The sequence below is a fragment of the Odontesthes bonariensis genome, chromosome 14 (genome assembly GCF_027942865.1).
Source record: "Odontesthes bonariensis isolate fOdoBon6 chromosome 14, fOdoBon6.hap1, whole genome shotgun sequence".
NCBI classification, from domain to species: Eukaryota; Metazoa; Chordata; class Actinopteri; order Atheriniformes; family Atherinopsidae; genus Odontesthes; species Odontesthes bonariensis.
Genome location: NC_134519.1, coordinates 4,074,328 through 4,093,718, shown reverse-complemented (window position 1 = coordinate 4,093,718; position 19,391 = coordinate 4,074,328). Strand labels below are relative to the sequence as shown.

Below are 19,391 nucleotides of genomic sequence, written 5' to 3'. Positions count from 1 at the left end.
CAGCTTGTGCATCTTCCGGCAGTCTTGTTTTGGCTCTTTAGAAAGTTTTTCTCAATGATGAAAAGTTTCTTGTGAAAATGAAAAGTTTCATTACATTTGGTTTCATGTAAAACAAAGCCAAATGTATTCAAACAGAATTTAAGAATAAGGTGATTCAAAGTGTTTTACATGGAACATAAAAGCTTCAGAAACAAAGAATCCTTCAGTTAAATAAGTTGATTAGATGCAGTGAACTGGAAAGTCTTCAGGTTTGATTTAAAAGAAAAACTGACGCAGATCTGCAGTTATCAGGGACTTTGTTGTTCATATGATCCATAAAAACTGAGAGCAGCTTCTCCCTGTTTAACTCTGAGGACAGAAAGCAAACCTGTTCCGGAAGATCTGAGATGAAACCATGTAAAGCTTCATAAACCAACAGCAGACCCCTCCCACAGATTACCAGGCAAATTGGCCACTCTTGGCTGAAACTAGTTTCAATGGGGGCTGTTATCACACTGTGAAACTAAACCAGCAGAAAGCCTACTTAGCAGTCAAAGTATAGCAAAAAGCAGCCTTGTACACACAGCAACCGGCCGCTCCTACAGCTACATTCACCATAAAACCTCCGGACTCCTTCGACTTTTCCAAACGCCATGAGTGGGAGAAGTGGATACGGAGATTTGAGCACTTCAGACTGGCAAGTAATTTGAACAAATAATCTGACGCTAACCAAGTAAACACGCTAGTTTACTGCATGGGAGATGAGGCTGACAACGTGCTACGGGGGTTGGATTTAACCAGAGAGCAGCGTGAGCAGTATGAGACGGTCAAGAAGGGATTTGATAGATACTTCAATCCTAAAAAGAACGTCATATATGAACGAGCCAGGTTCAACAAGAGAGTGCAGCAGCCAGGGGAGCCGGTGGACTCATTCATCACAGCACTTTATGCACTGTCAGAAAACTGTGAGTATGGACAACTGCATGATGAACTCTTGAGAGACAGGCTCGTTGTGGGCCTCCAAGATGCATCATTGTCAGAAAATGCAGCTGGATAAAAATCTCACCCTCACCAAAGCGATCACCATGGCTAGGCCGTCTGAAGAGATTAGACGCCAGCAATCAGATCTGAGAGGGGAGGCAAATTCCAGTAAAGCAGCTACTGTATAGATACAATGCACTTCAAAAAAGGTAAAAAAAATCAAAAAACCTCCACTGGGACAGAAGCCATTAAAGAAAACCATTCAGACTAAGAGGGTTCAAGGTAAACACATAGGCTATGTACTAAAAAAAAAAAAAAAAATGGACCAGACTCAGCAAATAATTACCAATACTCCCTATATAGACCAGTGAGCAGTGCTGACCAACATGTCATTAGGTGGGAACCTCCTTTCATCAGTGTTTGGTCTAGTTGGGCCCACGACACCTCCAGGAGGCTAGAGAGTGACCACTGGCGTCCCAGAGTCACCCCCCTAATGCCAGCCCACACTGCTCCTCACACCACAACAACCATCTTTTACAGCCAGATAGGATTCATGTAATAAATGTGGCAAATCACCTTCCCACCCTGCATCATAATGTCCAGCTAGAAATGTTGAATGCCACAACTGTGGAAAACGTGGTCATTATGGGAGAGTCTGCAGATCTGCCAACTCGGTCAAAGCTGTAGCAGAGGACACTGGAAAACTGTATGATGCTGATGGACTGTTTCTGGGAACGATGACTTCTGAGGACAGTGAGGGTCCATGGATGGCAGACATCAATGTGAAAGGCAGAAAGGTAACCTTCAAGATAGATACTGGAGCAGATGTATCAGCCATTCCTGAACATGTGCTTGATGGCATCATTCATTACTCATCAGTCCTTGCTTCCTGCTTCTGAAGAGTGCAGACGTGTCTCTGCTTCCTCCTGCTGCTTATCGCTTTATTTGCTTTTAAATCATTTTACTTCTTTCCACAAGTCTTGGATATAATTTTATTCTTTTTTTTTTAAGTGAACCAAGACTTTTTAAAATCATTTTTATTCTTTTTACATCTTATCTGACGAGCCAGCGACTACAATCCTTTCAACATGCCCTGTGAAAGCTGTCGCATATATCAACAAGAAATTTGGGCGCTACAAGAAAGGATTTTTGCCTTAGAAACTGAAATGGGACTTTATGAAACGCTCCCAATGGAATCCAGTGGTAATAAGTCCACATTTACTTCCAAAGGAAAGGGTGAAAAAACTGCTACCTCCAACTTAAAGCTAAATGATACTGTGTCTTTTCCAAGACTCTGTAAAGGCACGTATGATGGACTTGGTGCTAAGCCGAAGAATCGTCAAACTGTTGGTACCAACAGAGGATATGTAACATCACCCGGAATAAAGTTAACAAACAGATTTTTACCACTGTCAGAGCCAAATGTGACTGAGTGTAACAGACAGAGAGACGGTACAAAGCAGCAGATGGACAGAGAAACTGTGCCGAGTGTCAAGGTCAAAGATACTCTTGTGCTTGGAGACGGAGCCATGTCTAATATAAACATAAACAGAATGGTTACATGCAGCTATCCAAGTGCCACTGTCTCTGACATCACAAGATTACTACCAGAGGTACTGGCAAAACACCAAGGGGTGAAACAGCTGGTTGTGGACATCAGAGAGAATCAGTCTGAAATCTTAAAAAAAGACTTTGAGAAACTGTTTGAGAGTCTTGATAAAGTGACAATACCAACATTCATAAGTGGACCTCTCCCAAACATCGACAGGAGGATCAACAAATTCAGCCGGCTGCTTCAGTAGAACACATGGCTGTAAAAAGTCTGTGAGTCCAGAGGACCTCATTTCATTGATAACTTTAATCTTTTCTGGCAAAGAGATGATCTGTTTCAAAGAAAAGGCCCACACCTGAACAGAGGTGGAGTGAGACGACTGACAGATAATCTCCTCCACGCTCTGAGGCATCAGAAGGGGCCAGGGCCAGGAAGGTATCAATGTATGTATATATATATATATATATATATATATATATATATATATATATATATATATATGTGTATATGTTTATGTCCATATAATTCTGTATTCTTGCTCTTTCTGTAAGTCATGTGACTTCTGAGAAATAGGTCTGATCCTCCTTTGGGAGGAGTTGGTGGGCGGGTCTCTCTCACAGGTGATATCAGGGTTGAAGTGCAGCATTCTCTCAGAGGCTGTGAGGTGGTTCTGCTGTAAGTAACTATCTTCTTATGATTATATTTAGTTTCCTGCAGTGCTGGGTATCTGTTTAGTGTAATCTGACCTCTGCTGATGCTCCTTATTTCTGTGTGAAGTTTGCATATGATATAAATGCCATAATCAGGAAGGTGTTAATGAATGTCATGTGTAATGTAGTGATTTGAATCTCTGGTATATTCATGTTTCTGTCTCATTTTAAGTTTCCGGTGTCACACATGAACCCATTGGTGCTGTGTGGAATTAGTACAAACTTAAACATTTGGAAGACCCCAACATTCCTGTGGGAAATGTTTTCCAGATGGAAATCAAATCAAATCAAATTTATTTGTATAGCACATTTCATGTACAAACAGTTCAAAGTGCTTTACATAAAATAAAAGCATTGCAGCAGGGAGTGGAAGAAGCATTAAAAATACATAAAAGATATAAAGAGAAACAAATAAAATCATTTAAATGAATTTAAAAACAGGCAACAGTCTAGATAAGTTAAAAGATATTTGGAAGAGACTGACTGAATAATATACAACAACTTTTGCTCCATGAAAGTATCTGGGAGTGTCTCAGCAACAGACCTGTGCCATAAACTTAAGCTGAACAAACAAAGAACCCTTTTTGAGAAATGGGAGACTAACCCATTCCTTATCTTATCTGCACCAATAAATCGAAGGTGACATTTTCCCTTCATCCACTCAGATAAAAGAACCAGATATCTACATGGAACTAAACATTACGTTAGTCAGATTCACTTTCAGCCAAATCCTAAAACTTTATTAAATGTGTTTGATATCTTTGTACAAGTTCTTTCAGGTTCTCAGTGAAATCCTGAGATGCATTTTAAGACCCTTTTCACGATCGTACTTGGAAGTATGACGAAGAAATGATCATGTTGGAAAAATGACTGACCTGCTTATGGAACCACATTGCCCCCTAGTGGTCTGTAGTGTTGAATAGTTAAATCCAAACGGAGTCAGCAAACTGGACAGTTATATGCAGTAATGCAACTGTTAAACGATGTCCCTTCTGTATCTTTTTGTACTCCATTGTTAACACAGGAAAATAACATTGTTGGGTTCGCTATTCATATGTCATAATTTGACAGATATTCATATTTTCAATTCACTGAGTGTTTTATATAATCACCCGTATTCCACGCATTTCTCCTGTTTGTTTTAAGGTTCATGTCTTTGGTCATATATATGTATTTAATCAGCAGGCTGTGTCCTATGCTTTCTTTACGAAACGTCTGTCCAACCAAACAAGAATTCACAAAAGTAGACTGATTATTAATTGAAATATTAACTTAACATACCAGAATCGTAAGATTCTGCCTTTTTCCTTCTTCGAAGGTGGTGCCCATACATACGAGGTTAAATAAGGTTTATTAAGATAGTGAGAACTTCTGGTATATCCTTATAATTTCATCAGGTAACGCTACAGTGCTCTGTTCAAAATGATTCAACAGCATTTATTTTAAAAAGAGAGAAAAAGGAAAGAAAGAAATGTTTATAGAACCCATCCTCAGGCAGAGCAGAGAGATGAGCAGGCAGCTTATGGCAGACGCAGGGATTGTTGTACACAAGTCTTTAGTTTCCTGTTCTACTACCTGAAAGTGTCTGGGCGAGCGGCCATCACACTGTTTCATGTTCTCAGCAGAGAGAACCATCCACTGCACATATGAACAACTGTTATTTCCATTTACAGTGTTACAGTCAGGACCTCTGATGTGTTTTTAAACTGTGTTGTATATAAAAGAGAAAATCCTGCTCTGCACAAGATGTAATCTTGATTTAAAAATCTGTCAGCAGCCAAAAGTCTTGTTAAATATACTGCAGTAATGCAGCATGTGTTTTAGAAAGAAAGAAAGAAAAATTATAATTAAGATGATAGCATATTATGTTTTTATTCCTGGGCAAAGGAAGGACTGATTATGAGGATCAGGAACAAAAACTGCTATAAAGGGCGCTGGTTCTGACACGAGTTGTGCTCCTCTAGTTCAGGTGTCCAATGGAATAGTTCATGTAACTAATCACATGTTACTATTGTGCTAACTTATTCCGGTTATTTCACTTCTCCCATTTCCGACACAATTTTAGGCCCGTAAGTAGTCCTGAACAGTTTCTCCGACCTCTACCAAAAAAATGGAACAAAATGTGTAACAAAAAGTTGAATTAGTCAGAATTCAAACCAGGTAAAAGTCAGATCTGAAGATAAAATAACTCACACGTGGGAGTGAATGCAAAGTAATGTCATGTGTAAAGGGTGGTGGCGAGAAAGGAGGAGCCAAGCGCGTCACATGACTGAGAGCCAGGAGCCGAAATAAGAGGAAACTATTTTTTTATTTTCTTATTTTTAATTATATTTTTATTAGATTTTCTGACATGAACACAGACAACAAACAGCAAAACAACAAAACAATATGACCACCAAAAAAAAGATTAGTTTATGATTTTCCCCACCAACTGAAATTGCAGTGATATCAGGGCTGTTCCTTATAGCTTCTGCAAGGGGCTCGATCGCTATGGCAAACAACAATGGGGATAAAGGGCCCCCCGGCCTGGTTCCCAGAGGAAAGGATGAGAGTTGGCCATTGATCTGAACAGCAGCCAGTGGTCTGTTATATAACAACCTAACCCACTACATTCAAGTGTTATTTCAGCTTAAAGTTATTATGATGATGCAAAGATGCAGAATGATAAATACACAAGATTCAGTGTGTTTATGTTTGAACATTTCGTTTACTTTAGACTATGTTTTAGGAAACATGAGTAAAACCAAACAGGCAAGAATTTATACAGTAACAATGTAATATTGATGCATACTTCTATCCTCAAACCTGATTCATCAATCCTAATTCTAATGTTTTAAAAATAGCTTAAAAAAGGACACAAAAGAAGACGTTTTCTGTTGTGTAATATTTATCCAGTAGTAGCCTGCTACACTGTAACCAACCTGCAGCGCATTTATAGCAGTAACTACTGCATATCATGATAACTGTAAGTCACAGTAAGTTACTGTGGGTTACTAGCCTGGGAATTCCCATGCTGCTTTGCGTGCGATTTCATTCTCACTGCAAAGTCAGCCTGGAAACCACCGCCCTTATTTTTGCCAGAGTTTGGGAACCAATCACAGAACGGGAGGGGGCAGCAAGACGATGACGACGTCTCTGCGCTACACCGAAGCTTGTAGAGTGTTAATCCAACATGGCAGCGGACACAACGTTACCGTTCGATGCAGCCTTAGAAAGTGTTTTAAGTAAGTTTTAAAATAAGTTTACTTTTATTTTACTTTTTTTTCTTCTTCTTCCTCGTTGAATTTCTGTCGTCATCTGGTATAAGTGATACAATTGGCTATGAATCGCGCGCAAAGCAGCATGGGATGAACCAGACGCCATTTGATAGACATTCGTAGCGCCCAATAAACGGCTCTAGGCATTCGTAAACCACGCCTCAAATACGAGAAAATGCCCACCGAGTTCCCAGACCACCATCTCATCCAGATGTGGACGCGTCTGCCAGGCTAGTGGGTTACAGTTCTGGGAGTCAAAGTCAAAGAGAAACCAAACAAGAAGTGGAGTGGAGCATGATGGATGGGACTGTGCATGGTGGTATTAACATTTTGAAAAGTAAGACAATAGGACCGAGCTTTTAGTAAAATGAAACGTTCTATATTTATTTTGTAGCCAAGACCATAAGATGGACCCTGAAGCCAGAAGAACAATAGAAGTTGCAGCGCTCGGCCGGCCATTCAGCCTTGGGATGCTGTACGACTGCCGTCAGGACTTACTCGTTCCTGGTAAGGATTCACATGTAATCACTAAATACATAAAAACAAAGCACAGAGGCCTTGTAAAGGCAACACATTCCAATGAGACTTCGTAATTTACTGGTTGTGCTGGCTGGGCAGCTGGCTGTGTAGAGTGCAAAATAAGTTTTCCAGGAGAAGAGTCTTTTTCTTATTTTCTTATTTTTATTTATTATTAAACTTTACAATTTCAAAATGCGCGGGGAAGGGCTTCGGGAACAATGGCAAAGAAAGAGTCTCTGATGTGTGCGCGCTCCTGCGCTGCGCGTCCACGGCTTCTTTATCTGGGGAATCCCAATTGGGCCACGCCCACTTCAGCAGGTAGGTCCGTATTTGGAAATGTGCGTCATACGGGAGAATTAATCAAACTGGAATGAGAACAGCATTAGTGACATGTAATTGGACACAACAGGCTGAAGGCAGCTGGCTGAAGGCAGCTGGCTGAGGGCAGCGGGCGCTACCCTAAAGTCAAAAGGAGACTAAAGTCCCCTTTTTGCAAATATGCATTTCTACATATAAATCCCACAAAAAAGAAACAGCCAACACAGCCAATACATGTTCAATTCAGACCAAGTTTACCTTAATACTGGGATGAGTGGAAGCTGGCGTGCATGTGCTAAACTTTCTTCATCAGCGTCCCGCTGATCTCGGATTGGAGCACCTACAAAAACCAATCAGATGCCTCTGCTTTCTGCCTACGCCCCCCTCTGTCGGCTCCCTGCTCCGTGTGCGCACGCGGTTCTACCGGCTTTGGATGAAGCACTGACGGAATGGGGAGGGGGGGGTGGAGCTTAGAGGACGGGACACTTTCGAATCTTGCTAGCTCTCTAGGATTACCAACCATAGCTTTAAGACTTAATAAAAATACTTAATACTACAAAAACGCAAACTTAATAAAAATACCTAACTCTGTGCAGTATTCGCTGTATGTTATTTGAAAAAGTTTATTGTTGTTGTTACCATATTGTTATAAGCTACTATGCGAGTGTGAGCCGCCAATTAAAGCAGGAGGAGCAGCGCAATGAGTATCTCTGGACTAGAAGATAGCTCATGAGTTCAGTGGGATTTGGATATGATTGAATTGCTTCCCTGTAACAACCAAACAAACAGATTTATTTTGATGTCTGGTGGAATCTGCTTTTCATTAATGCTGAACTGAGTGTGTTCTCAGTACAGAACAAAGAAGCTTGTAAAAGGGGGAGTTTAGTCTTTTTACCGTTGCATCCCACATCTTTTATTTATTTTATATGTGTCTACCGTAAAAGATCATTTAAGATAAATTCCTTTATATTTTAACAGGAGTGACGCTGTGGGACTACAATGACCTGGAAAAAGATCAAAGAGAACGACTACAACCTAACAGTGACTTTGAGATAGTTGCATCTGAGTCAATCAATGATAAATCTTCTGCCCTAAATGTTGAGGCGTCTCTGAAAGCAAGTTTCTTGGGTGGATTGGTTCAGGTTGGAGGATCAGCCAAATACTTGAATGATCAGAAAGCATCAAAACATCAAGCCCGAGTAACACTGAATTTCAAAACTACGACCAAGTTTCAGCAACTGTCAATGAATCATCTGGGAAGAGGTAACGTGAAGCATCCTTATGTATTTAAGGACGACTTAGCTACACATGTTGTCACAGGTGTTCTTTATGGGGCACAAGCCTTTTTCGTCTTTGACTGTGACAAGACTGACAACCAAAGCCAGCAGGATATTCAGGGTAACTTGAAAGTAATGATCAAAAAGATTCCCTGCATTTCTATAGACGGTAAGGGTAAACTTTCCATGAAAGAGGAAGACGTTAAAAAGGTTGAGAACTTCTCCTGCAAATTCCATGGAGACTTTCTACTTGAGAAAACTCCAACAACCTTCCAAGATGCTGTAGAAGTCTACCAGAGTCTGCCCGGGCTGCTGGGAGCCAAAGGAGAAAACGCTGTACCAATGAAGGTCTGGCTGTACCCGCTGACAAATTTAGATTCCAAAGCTGCTAAACTGGTGCGTCAGATCAGTGTAGGGTTAGTTAAAGACGCACAGCGGGTCCTGGAGGACCTCAGTGAGCTGGAAATGAGATGTAATGATGCCCTGAAAACCACCGCAGCACAGCAGTTCCCACAGATTGTCCAAAAAATTAAATGTTTTAAAGAAATGTGTGGTCAGTCTAAAGTGGAATTTCAACGAATTCTATCAACTAAACTTCCATCGATCCGAGGAGGAGGAGAAGAAGAAGCTGTGCTGGCAGAGATCCTGGAGAAGAGGGTTTCCTCTCCGTTTAACAACACCAGCCTGAACGAGTGGCTGGACTGTAAAGAGAGAGAGATGTACACCGTGATGTCTTTCACCAAAATGATGAAAAGCACCAAATTCACCACATCTCAAAATCATCTGTTTAAGGAAGCTCTGAGTGTAGAACATGCTGTGTGCTTTGTCTTCACCTCACTGGGCGAGGATGAGCCGTACCTCTCAGCTTTATCAAACTACCTGAAAGGAACCCAACCGGGAGATCCTCAAGATCCACAGAGTCCCGATGTAGAGAAGGAACAGTGGTACGCCTCAAAGGAAGTGATGGATGCAATGAGAACCAAAGCCAAGCTCTTCAGTGATTTTGCAGAAATCAACAAGGAGAACAAGAACACAAAGTTCCTGACAGCGGGTTTAACAGATGAAACACACAAAGGTTCAACCATCTACCTTTATAAAGATGGCTTCCCTGGCAGTAAGAACTTTGAGCCTCCTTCAAAGCCTGAAAGTGTGACAGCAGCTCTAATAAGCCCTAACAGTGTGACTCTGAAGATTTCTCCTCCCAGATATGGAGCAGAGAACATCACCTCCTACTCTGCTGAGTTCTGTGTCCGTGGAGAGGATGAATGGAAACAGAAGGAGGGGAAAGAAGCTGGAGAAGTCACAGTGAGCGGCCTGAGGTTAGACACAGAGTATGTGTTCAGATGCAGAGCAGTGACCCCGCTGGGTGTTGGGCCCTTTGCAGTCAGTGATCCCATCAAAACGTCACCCTGCAGCCCTCCTGGAAAACAAAAACAGCTCAGTGATGCTGTCAGAGAAAAAAGCAAAAAACTGAAATCACAGGCAGGGCCTCTACCAGCTTATGTGATTCCATTGACAGAAAAAGAGATCAATATAAAAGGATGCAGGTCTTTCAGTTATGGGAAAGAATCCAGAAAACCTAACCGCACCATCATGGTTCTCGGAGCCACTGGTGCAGGGAAGTCGACTCTTATCAACGGGATGATAAATCACATTCTTGGTGTTGAATGGGATGACTCATATCGGTTTGTGTTGGTTAATGAGGACCAGTCAAAATCACAAGCTCACAGCCAGACTTCTGAAGTTACTGTGTACAAAATCAATCACCAGGAGGGTTTCAGAATAGATTACTCACTGACCATTGTGGACACTCCAGGCTTTGGAGACACCAGAGGCATAGAAAGAGACAGAGAGATCACCGAGCAGCTGCGTAATCTCTTCTCTGCTCAGACCTGTGTCACTGAGATCGATGCTGTGTGTTTTGTAGCTCAGGCTTCTTCAGCACGACTTACACCAACACAGAAATATGTGTTTGATTCAGTGCTCTCAATCTTTGGCAAAGATGTAGCAGAAAACATCAGGATTCTGGTGACGTTTGCAGACGGCCAGCCACCACCAGTTCTACAGGCGATCAGAGAGTCTGATGTACCGTGTCCTAAAGGAGAAGATGGACTTCCAGCTCACTTCAAATTCAACAATTCAGCATTGTTTGCAGATAACGGATCAGCTGCAGCAGGCAGCATGAGTGAGGATGATGATGATGGAAACTTTGATCAGATGTTTTGGAAGATGGGGACAAACAGCATGAATAGATTTTTTGCTGCTCTAAATCTCATGGAAACCAAAAGCTTGACAATGACAAAGGAGGTCCTGAGAGAGAGAAAACAGCTGGAGGTCTCAGTTGAGGGTTTGCAGAAGCAGGTCAGACTTGGTTTAGCCAAGCTTGAAGATATAAAACAGACGCGTGAAAAACTCAGAGAACATGAAGCAGAGATCAGCAGAAATCAGAACTTTGAGTTGGAAGTCAGTGTCATGAAGCCCATTCAACATGATATCTCAGGTACTGGAAATTACAGCAATAACTGTCAGAAGTGTTATGTTACTTGTCACTATCCCTGTAGTATACCAAATGATGCTGATAAAATAGGGTGTGCTGCCATGAGAAATGGATACTGCACTGTGTGCCCAAATAAATGTAGCTGGAGTGTACATTTTAATCAAAAGTACAGATGGGAATATAAAGTGGTGAAAGAAAAAGTAACAAAAAAAGATCTGGAGGAAAAGTACAAGAAAGCCAGCGGGGAGAAGATGACTGTGCAGCAAGTGATGGGAAAGCTGGAGGCTGAATATAATGATCTACAGCTTGAAGTGGTGAACCTGATGGAGATATCTTCTGAGTGTCTGAACAGACTTCAGGAGATAGCACTGAGGCCAAATCCTCTCTCTACTCCAGAGTACATCGACATGCTGATTGAAGGGGAGAAATCAGAGGCCAAACCAGGCTGGAACAAACGAGTTGAGTCACTGATGGAGATGAAAGAAAAAGCAGAGTTCATGATGAAAGTAAAGAAAGGAGAGAATCTTTTACAGCGTTCATAAATGGGCCTCCAGCAATGTAACCCAACAGAGAGGAAGAAGAAAGCTGTCAACAGTGATGTTACAACCAAGAGAAGACCCAAAGTGATACAAGCTAACGCTGAAGCAGAGACAGATACTAACCAAGAACCAAAGCCAGATCAACACAGGGAACACAGACCAAGACGAGACAGGAGCCGACACAGACCAAAACAAAGCAAAAAGTAACCAAGACCAAAGCCAGATCAGCCCAGTGAACACAGACCAAGATGAGACAGGAGCCGTCACAAACCAAAACAAAGCAAAAAGTAACCAAGACCAAAGCCAGATCAGCCCAGTGAACACAGACCAAGATGAGACAGGAGCCGACACAGACCAAAACAAAGCAAAAAGTAACCAAGACCAAAGCCAGATCAACCCAGGGAACACAGACCAAGACGAAGCAAAAACTGACTCAGACAAAGATTAGTGAGATACCAACCAAGACCAAAGCCCGAATTTAATGAAATCTAAACTGAGATTAAGACTTTCTTTGAGTGTTTGTTTCTCCTTAAAGTCACATTCAGCTTTAAGGTAACTGACTCGCCAACATGGCATCCACCAGTTTCTCTGCATGCAGCAGCATTCAGCTCCATTCAGTTATAGATCCAGCTGGAACTGAACCGCTTCTCTTCTGTTTGGGACTCTGGTTGAATAGAGTGAATTTTATTGGATATTTGGCTCTTTGATCAAAGCAGGAATCTGATCTCTGTTGGAACAGTCAAAGCAAATGAGTAAATTCATGATATATCGTATACCGCAGTGACTGTTTAATGTTTTGAAGACTGGTTTCCCTGCAGAGACCAAAGATTTATGTTGTTTTTTTATTACTTTATTTCTACATAACACCTAAGAATGTATAAAAAGGAACACGAGGTGATTTAAACACATTTTTAACATTTTTAACCTTCATTATAAACCTTTAACTTTTATTTTATTGTCTCTTTTGGAATTGTAATCTGTGAACTCTTAAAAAGTCTCCTCATATCCTTTATCCTTATTAGAAAAGCAGCAGGATGATGTCACACCATAAAAAGTGTGTAAATTTAGTGTTGTTTGCTGAAATAATCGATATTAAATATTATGTTGAAATTCCTTTTGTGTTTTCTTCTGATGTGTTTTGATGCAGTCCATCAATCTGGGAAGGGTTATGAGGCCATTTCCAAACTATCTGGAGTCCATCGTTCTCTTGTAATCTGAATACCGTATTATGCCGAACACATTTGCTATGCCAGGAGAAGTTTTATTAGTGTAAAGCTCCCCTTGATGCCCATCAGCTGTGCCGAACCAGACCGGGAGACCGAGAAAGAGGGCAAAGAAAAAAAACGAAAAAAGAACAGAGATAGGAAGAAACCATCAGACAAAACAATGAAAAATCAGACAACCAGTTGTAAGAACCAAACAGAGGACAATCTACGGCCTTTGTGGGGGATCCAGCCTTAGAGCCACCTGTCAGTGGTGGGGGGGGTTGTGAAACTGAAGCATGAACATGCAATACACTTGGCACAGGTCCCACATAATAACCATGCTTAATTATGAGTGAATAAGTGCCGAGATAAATACCGAGAGGACCAGGCGCCCCGGGAGTCAAGATGTGCCCACAGGTGGGTGAAGCCGCGAGCAGCAGGGAGAGGCAATGGTTTGACTCGCGGAGGCGGGGCATGACGCAGGCTTATGCTACACTTTCAGCCAATGATATGCCTGAAACTGTTGTGACGTCTGACTGGGTGTGTTTTTAAGGCGATCTAATTCAACGTTGATAGAGATTTAGGATAAAACAAAGAAACTCTATTTCTCCATCACTTCCGTCTCATAAAACATTTGTCTCGATGATTCTGAAAACACCAGAACTTGTTAAGATATGCAGATTAAAGATATAACATAGACTTATGATATAAAGACATTAAATAACACATAACATGACATAGTTGATGATTATGAGTCTCAAAATTCAGATGAATATCTGTAAAGTTATGACAAAATGGAGTACAAAAAGATACAGAAGGGACATTGTTTAACAGTTGCATTACTGCATATAACTGTCCAGTTTGCTGACTGTTTGGATTTAACTATTCAATACTACAGACCACTAGGGGGCAATGTGGTTCCATAGGCGGGTTAGTCAATTTTCCAACAGGATTATTTCTTCGTCATACTTTCAGTTACAATCATGGAAATAGTCTTTAAATGCAGCTCGTGACTTCGCTGAGAACCTGAAAGAACTCGTACAAAGATATCAAACACATTTAATACAGTTTTAAGATTCGGCTGAAAGTGAATCTAGGTAAAGTCATTTCAGTTTTATTTAGGCATCTGGTTCTCTTATCTGAGGGGAATGAGGGAAAAATGTCAACTTCGATTTATTGGTCCAGATAAGATAGGGAATGGGTGAGTCTCCCATTTCTCCAAAAATGGTTTTTTGTTCAGTTTAAGTTGTCAATGCATCCCTCAAGTTTATGGCAAATGTCTGTTACTAAATCCACTCCCAACAGCTTTCATAGGCCGAAGGTGGTTGTATATGAGGCGATTTCAGTCCCTTTCCTTTGTATAGACTTCCCACATCTGGTCCTGACCCAGAAAAACATCCCCACAGGAATGTCTGTTTCCTCCAAAGGTTTTAAGGTATATTAATTCCACACTGGAGCTTGCTACAGTATTCTGAATGTGTTTGAATGTTTCAGAAAACATGAAAATACAAATATTGTCCACAAGGTGGCAGTAAAGCACAGACATACTGAAATGATCAACCAGAACTAGATGCTGAACCTTTCTCGAGAGTCGAAAACTCTGCTGGTCACACATGCAGAACTGTTACAAAATATGATACAGTCATCAACAGGACAATGATCCCAAACACAGCAGCAGATCTACAGCAGAATGTGTGAAAAAGAGAAGAATCAAGGTGTTGCAACGGTCCAGTCAGAGTCCAGTCCTCAGCCTGACTGAGGTGCTGAAGAGAGCTGTGCATGGATGAAGTTCTCATAGCTGGAGGTCTGTAGCTTGTCTTAGTAAGTATGTATGTATGTATGAGACAGACAGACAAATAAATACTTTATCACCAGGATCAGGTGATTTAAGTCTTATTGTTATGTCCTCACACAGCTTTTCATTAAGGAAGGTATACTTTCTTGGTTATGAGACTCTATGACAGTGAAAGGGATCATGTCAAACCTAAAATATCGTAAACATACATGTTTGAGAAGTCAGCAGAAGAAGAATTAGCTACTGATGAAATGGTGGAAGCACCATGATAGCATAACGTTAGATGTGAGGGCTGCTGTCAGATGCTAACAGAGCCCGGTTACCTGTGTGATGCTCACAGCTCACAGAACAAATATTTCACTGATGTCACTATAAGTAGCCTCTTGGTCCACTTTGTTTTACTTTACCAGCACAGGAAATCAGTGTTCTCTCACCAAATATGATTTGACTGTGAAATAATAAGATTAACATCAGAATTAAATTTGAAAATCAGTTTAATGCAAAACATTTGAATACAAAAATAAAATATTTCCTCAGTGGGATTTTTTTTCATTCCACAACATCTCATTACACCGCAAACAGTCAGTCTTACCAAGAATATGTGTCTTTTTTTCTCATCAAAAATAGTCATTAGTAATACGATTTTTTGACAAGAAATAAGACAATTATTATTGGTAAGATTTTGAGCTTTTTGCACATGAGCAGACACGCTGCACACAAATGAATTATCTCCTAAGAAAACGGAAGAAAATGATCTTGTTATCACGGTATGTATGTATGACCCCTTAGGGCTTCCGTACACTTGAAATAAAGAGTATATTTATTATTTTATTATGACTTCATCTTGAAGTGTGGGAATAATAAAGATTTTCATTTATTTTCATGCGTTTTTGCTCATAAACACAGTTTTTTTAAATAGTTTTTGACATGCATTAAAACCATTCTGTACAAACATGACAGCAGATGGAACCGAGACTCTTAAAAGAGACCAGATTTGACCTGATACGACTGAAGTTAAATCAGGTCAGGCTCCGGTTCCTCAGAACCCGTGAGGGCGTTGGTGATTTATGCAACACTTCCCTGCAGTGTGTCACATCTGTCCTCTGAGTGCCTCCTTTCTATAGTCAGGGTATTAGGCCATATTTGGACATGCGGGATATCATTGTTTACCGTGACTACATGAGGATTTCACTGACAAATGTAGAGTCTTTGTTTGCCAGTAATTAGATCTCACTGTTTAATATCAGATCCACATTCCTTCCAGATAATTTATACGGGCACTTAAAAGCCTCCCCACAAAAAGGATTCAAAAACCATAACCGTGTGCACAGATTACAGTAGATCCTGGGTCACCTTCATAATCCACGGCCTGTAAAGGTGGAAAATGTTTGACGGTAAGCTCAGTTATGATACCTTCATCTGAACGATGGCGTTCCATAACGACCACAAGATTCATGAAGTGTTGGAAAACCACACGTTTCATGAAACATCAGAAGAAAAACATGCAGCTGAAGGTGTTACAGGTACAAAATCGTGTCAAAATGATTGCCATCATCAGCCTTTATTTAACCAGGTTAGTCCCACTGAGATCAAGGGAGACCTGGTCAGGAGGGCAGTTCCATTCAACAACCAATGAAATAAATACCAAAATCTGCTCATAAAACACTGGCACACAGTCCAGGTAGACTGCAATGATTTCACCAGACCTTTGAACCAGAGACGGGGACTCGAGTCGCTGTTTTGATGACTTGTGACTCGACTTTACAAAAAATAAAAGGCTTGAGACTCGACTCGGACTTGGAAGTTAAAGACTCGGCACTTGACTTGACTTATTATTCAGTTCACTTTTTCAGTTTGAATATAAAATGAATAATTAATAAAAATAATATCGATTATCCGGTAGGTCGTTGTCTTCGGCTTTCGTAATTACCATTTTGACGGTAAAAGACGAACAGCTCAGTGCAAGACATGCGGCATCAACATCTCAGACAGCCAGACGACAACTTCCAACTTTGTTCACCATCTGAAGATCCATTCTGACCAGTAAGTGCTGTCAAATTAGCTAATATTATCCTGTTAGCCTAGTCGGTAGTTAGCTAACGTTAGCTTGATATGATGCGGGGTGGACAGGTTGGACACATTGGCCAATGATGTTTACTGACAGTTACTTATATCTTTGTGTTTTCACTTTATTAAGATCAGATTCTGCAGGTAAAACTGAAATAATAAGGTGAGCTGACTTTGACTTGACCAAGAAAAAATTACTTGGGACTTACTTGAGACTTGAAAGCTAAGACTTGAGACTTACTTGAGACTTGCACATGTGTGACTCGGTCCCATCTCTGCTTTGAACTCATTCAGTATGACGACGGCCTGAAGTTCAGATTCTCATTTAGGTGCCAAAAACCTTTTGCCTTCGTAGCGAGATCAGATCCATCAAACTGGATGTATAAAGTCTAACAGCTTCTGTTTGATACGACTTGAGATTTAAGGGAGTTTAACCACTTTTAAACTGCAGCCCATACATCTACCTTCATGTATTTATGTCCCACCGTGTGGCGTGCCCGCTGTGTTTTTAATCTGCTGCTCATCAAACCAACACGTTCAACCTTTAGATGCTTTTTTTCCTGTAGATCCTGTAAGGCACTCATGTGACTTTGTTGTTTGGAGCTGACTCTGAGCCTTTTCTTCAGCACCGCCTCCGGTTAATGAATAAAGATCAGGAGGCGTTTCTCCCACAGAGATGGTATAAAAGCAGCTTGAGCTGCACTGCCTCTGAGTCCTTCAGCGTCCCACCTTACTGCTGTGAGTACACTCATTTTCATGTGTTTTTGTTCATGTCGTGGTTGTATTCTGAAGATTTTAACACTGCTCTGAATTTACAGGTGCTCTCTTCAGTATAAGCGTGATGTATATTATTCTCCCTTTAATTCAGGTGATATGTGTCATAAAAATGATTTAAAACACAACTTAATTTCTGAAAAGGGACATTTTTGTCCCCTTTTAAAACGACCTAAAAACGTCATATATTAATATTTTTTCCTACCAACTACCAAGTTTTCAATTATTTATTTAAAATAAAACTAAATGCTAAAAGCTATACACTACTTTTGAATTCATTTTTGGATTTTGCGTACAGATGCGATTAATTGTGATTAATCAGGGAAATCATGTGATTAGTTAGATTGAAAATTTTAATCATTGCCCAGCCCTAATTTTATAGCTTCTCCATGTGTTTTATGTAAAAAGTACCATTCTATATATATTCTAGATGTAGTGGAGAAGAGAGAAGAAAGTACAAGTAGCACAAAGTTGTACTTAAGTACTTAGTTACTTTTCATTACTGTGTTCAACATGGTGATTTTACTCAAATGAAACAATTAAATTTTATCTCAAATAAAACAATTAAATCTATTTAGTCTTAAGTCTGTGGATGTTTGTTGGCCTGAATAAGAGCTACCAGAGTCTAAACTGAGCCATAAATCTGTTTGATGATGCTGCACTGTCTTCAGATGGAGAGCTCGTGCTGCAAGATCAGTTGTTTGGTAACTTCACAAGTTAGTGGATTACATCACTTCCTCATTATGTTGTGAGAAGATGACATTGTTGTTAAGGAATCTACCAGATTCATTCAAATTTCAGGCAACAAATCTGAGTTTTTGTGAATGGAAACTCTTTAAATCGGTTCCACGTGCACATCTGGCAACAGTTTGTGTGAGAATATCACGTGGACAAACGTGATCTAATATCTATCATTTGGACACTCTTTACAGCCTTCTGAGTAAGTCAACAACTGTTGACTTACTTATCTTTGTCATATCTCATTACTGTGTTCACATTTTTGGATAATAACCCAGAAGCATAGAGACACAGAGGAGACACCATGCTAGATGGTTAAATACGTATTCTAATTGTTCTGAGTCATATTTGACATAATTCCTAACTGTTGTCCATGCTACCTGTTGTGTTCAAATCAAAATTTATGATGAAAGAAATTGGTCATATGTCACAGTCCTAAATACAAGGTGATGTTGGGGTAGTTTGTCTCATTTAAACATCATCCAGCCTGTGTTTACAGCGAAGCTGGAAATGTTCATGAAACAGTAAAGAATGAATCTGCATGACCACAATGATCTTCTTCTTATTACCTAACCTCATCCATTTCCTTTTCGTGCCAAACTTTAACCACGTAGTTTGCAACGAGTGGAAACAACGAGGTGAAACAGCTGTTTCATTCCTATTTCATGAATTACAACGATGCTGTGTTTGTATGTGGAAATGTCATCGTGTCCAATAAAAAAAAAAACTTTTAGATCATGTTTTAGAAGTTCAAAGTTTGGCTCTTTTTGAGTCAAGTTCCTACTGCACCAATCACAACCTGCAATATACATCTATAAATAACTATTCAGTTAAAGTCTGTCTTTGAATACAGTCATCTTGATAAAGAGGAAATCTACTTTGGACATCATTTTATCGTCTGCATAGAAACAGTTTTATAGAAATGGAGCATCAAAGAGCTCAACAAAGGAACAGATAGCAGCTCAAACAGGTTAAACAAGCTTATAATCCTCAGTATAATTCATAGAGGTAGTTCTTTCTTTACTCATTTGTTTATTCTTTTATCTATTTTCAAGTTTACACTGAAAGATGAATCCTGAAAGCAGCAAGACGATGATTACAGCGGCGCTCGGCCGGCCTTTCAGCCTTGGGATGCTGTATGACTGCCGCCAAGATTTGCTCATCCCAGGTGAGGTTTTTCATG

At 40.3% G+C, this 19,391-nt stretch overlaps 1 protein-coding gene across 1 annotated transcript; it reads left to right on the top strand.

The window, feature by feature from the left end:
* Positions 1–3,069: 3,069 nt before the first annotated feature.
* Positions 3,070–12,702, top strand: LOC142398587 (uncharacterized). The gene is made up of 3 exons (XM_075482645.1): positions 3,070–3,187; positions 6,874–6,986; positions 8,295–12,702. The coding sequence occupies exons 2-3, from the start codon at positions 6,887–6,889 to the stop codon at positions 11,630–11,632; spliced, it is 3,438 nt and encodes a 1,145-aa protein (XP_075338760.1). The 5' UTR covers positions 3,070–3,187; positions 6,874–6,886; the 3' UTR covers positions 11,633–12,702.
* The last annotated feature ends 6,689 nt before the right edge of the window (positions 12,703–19,391 follow it).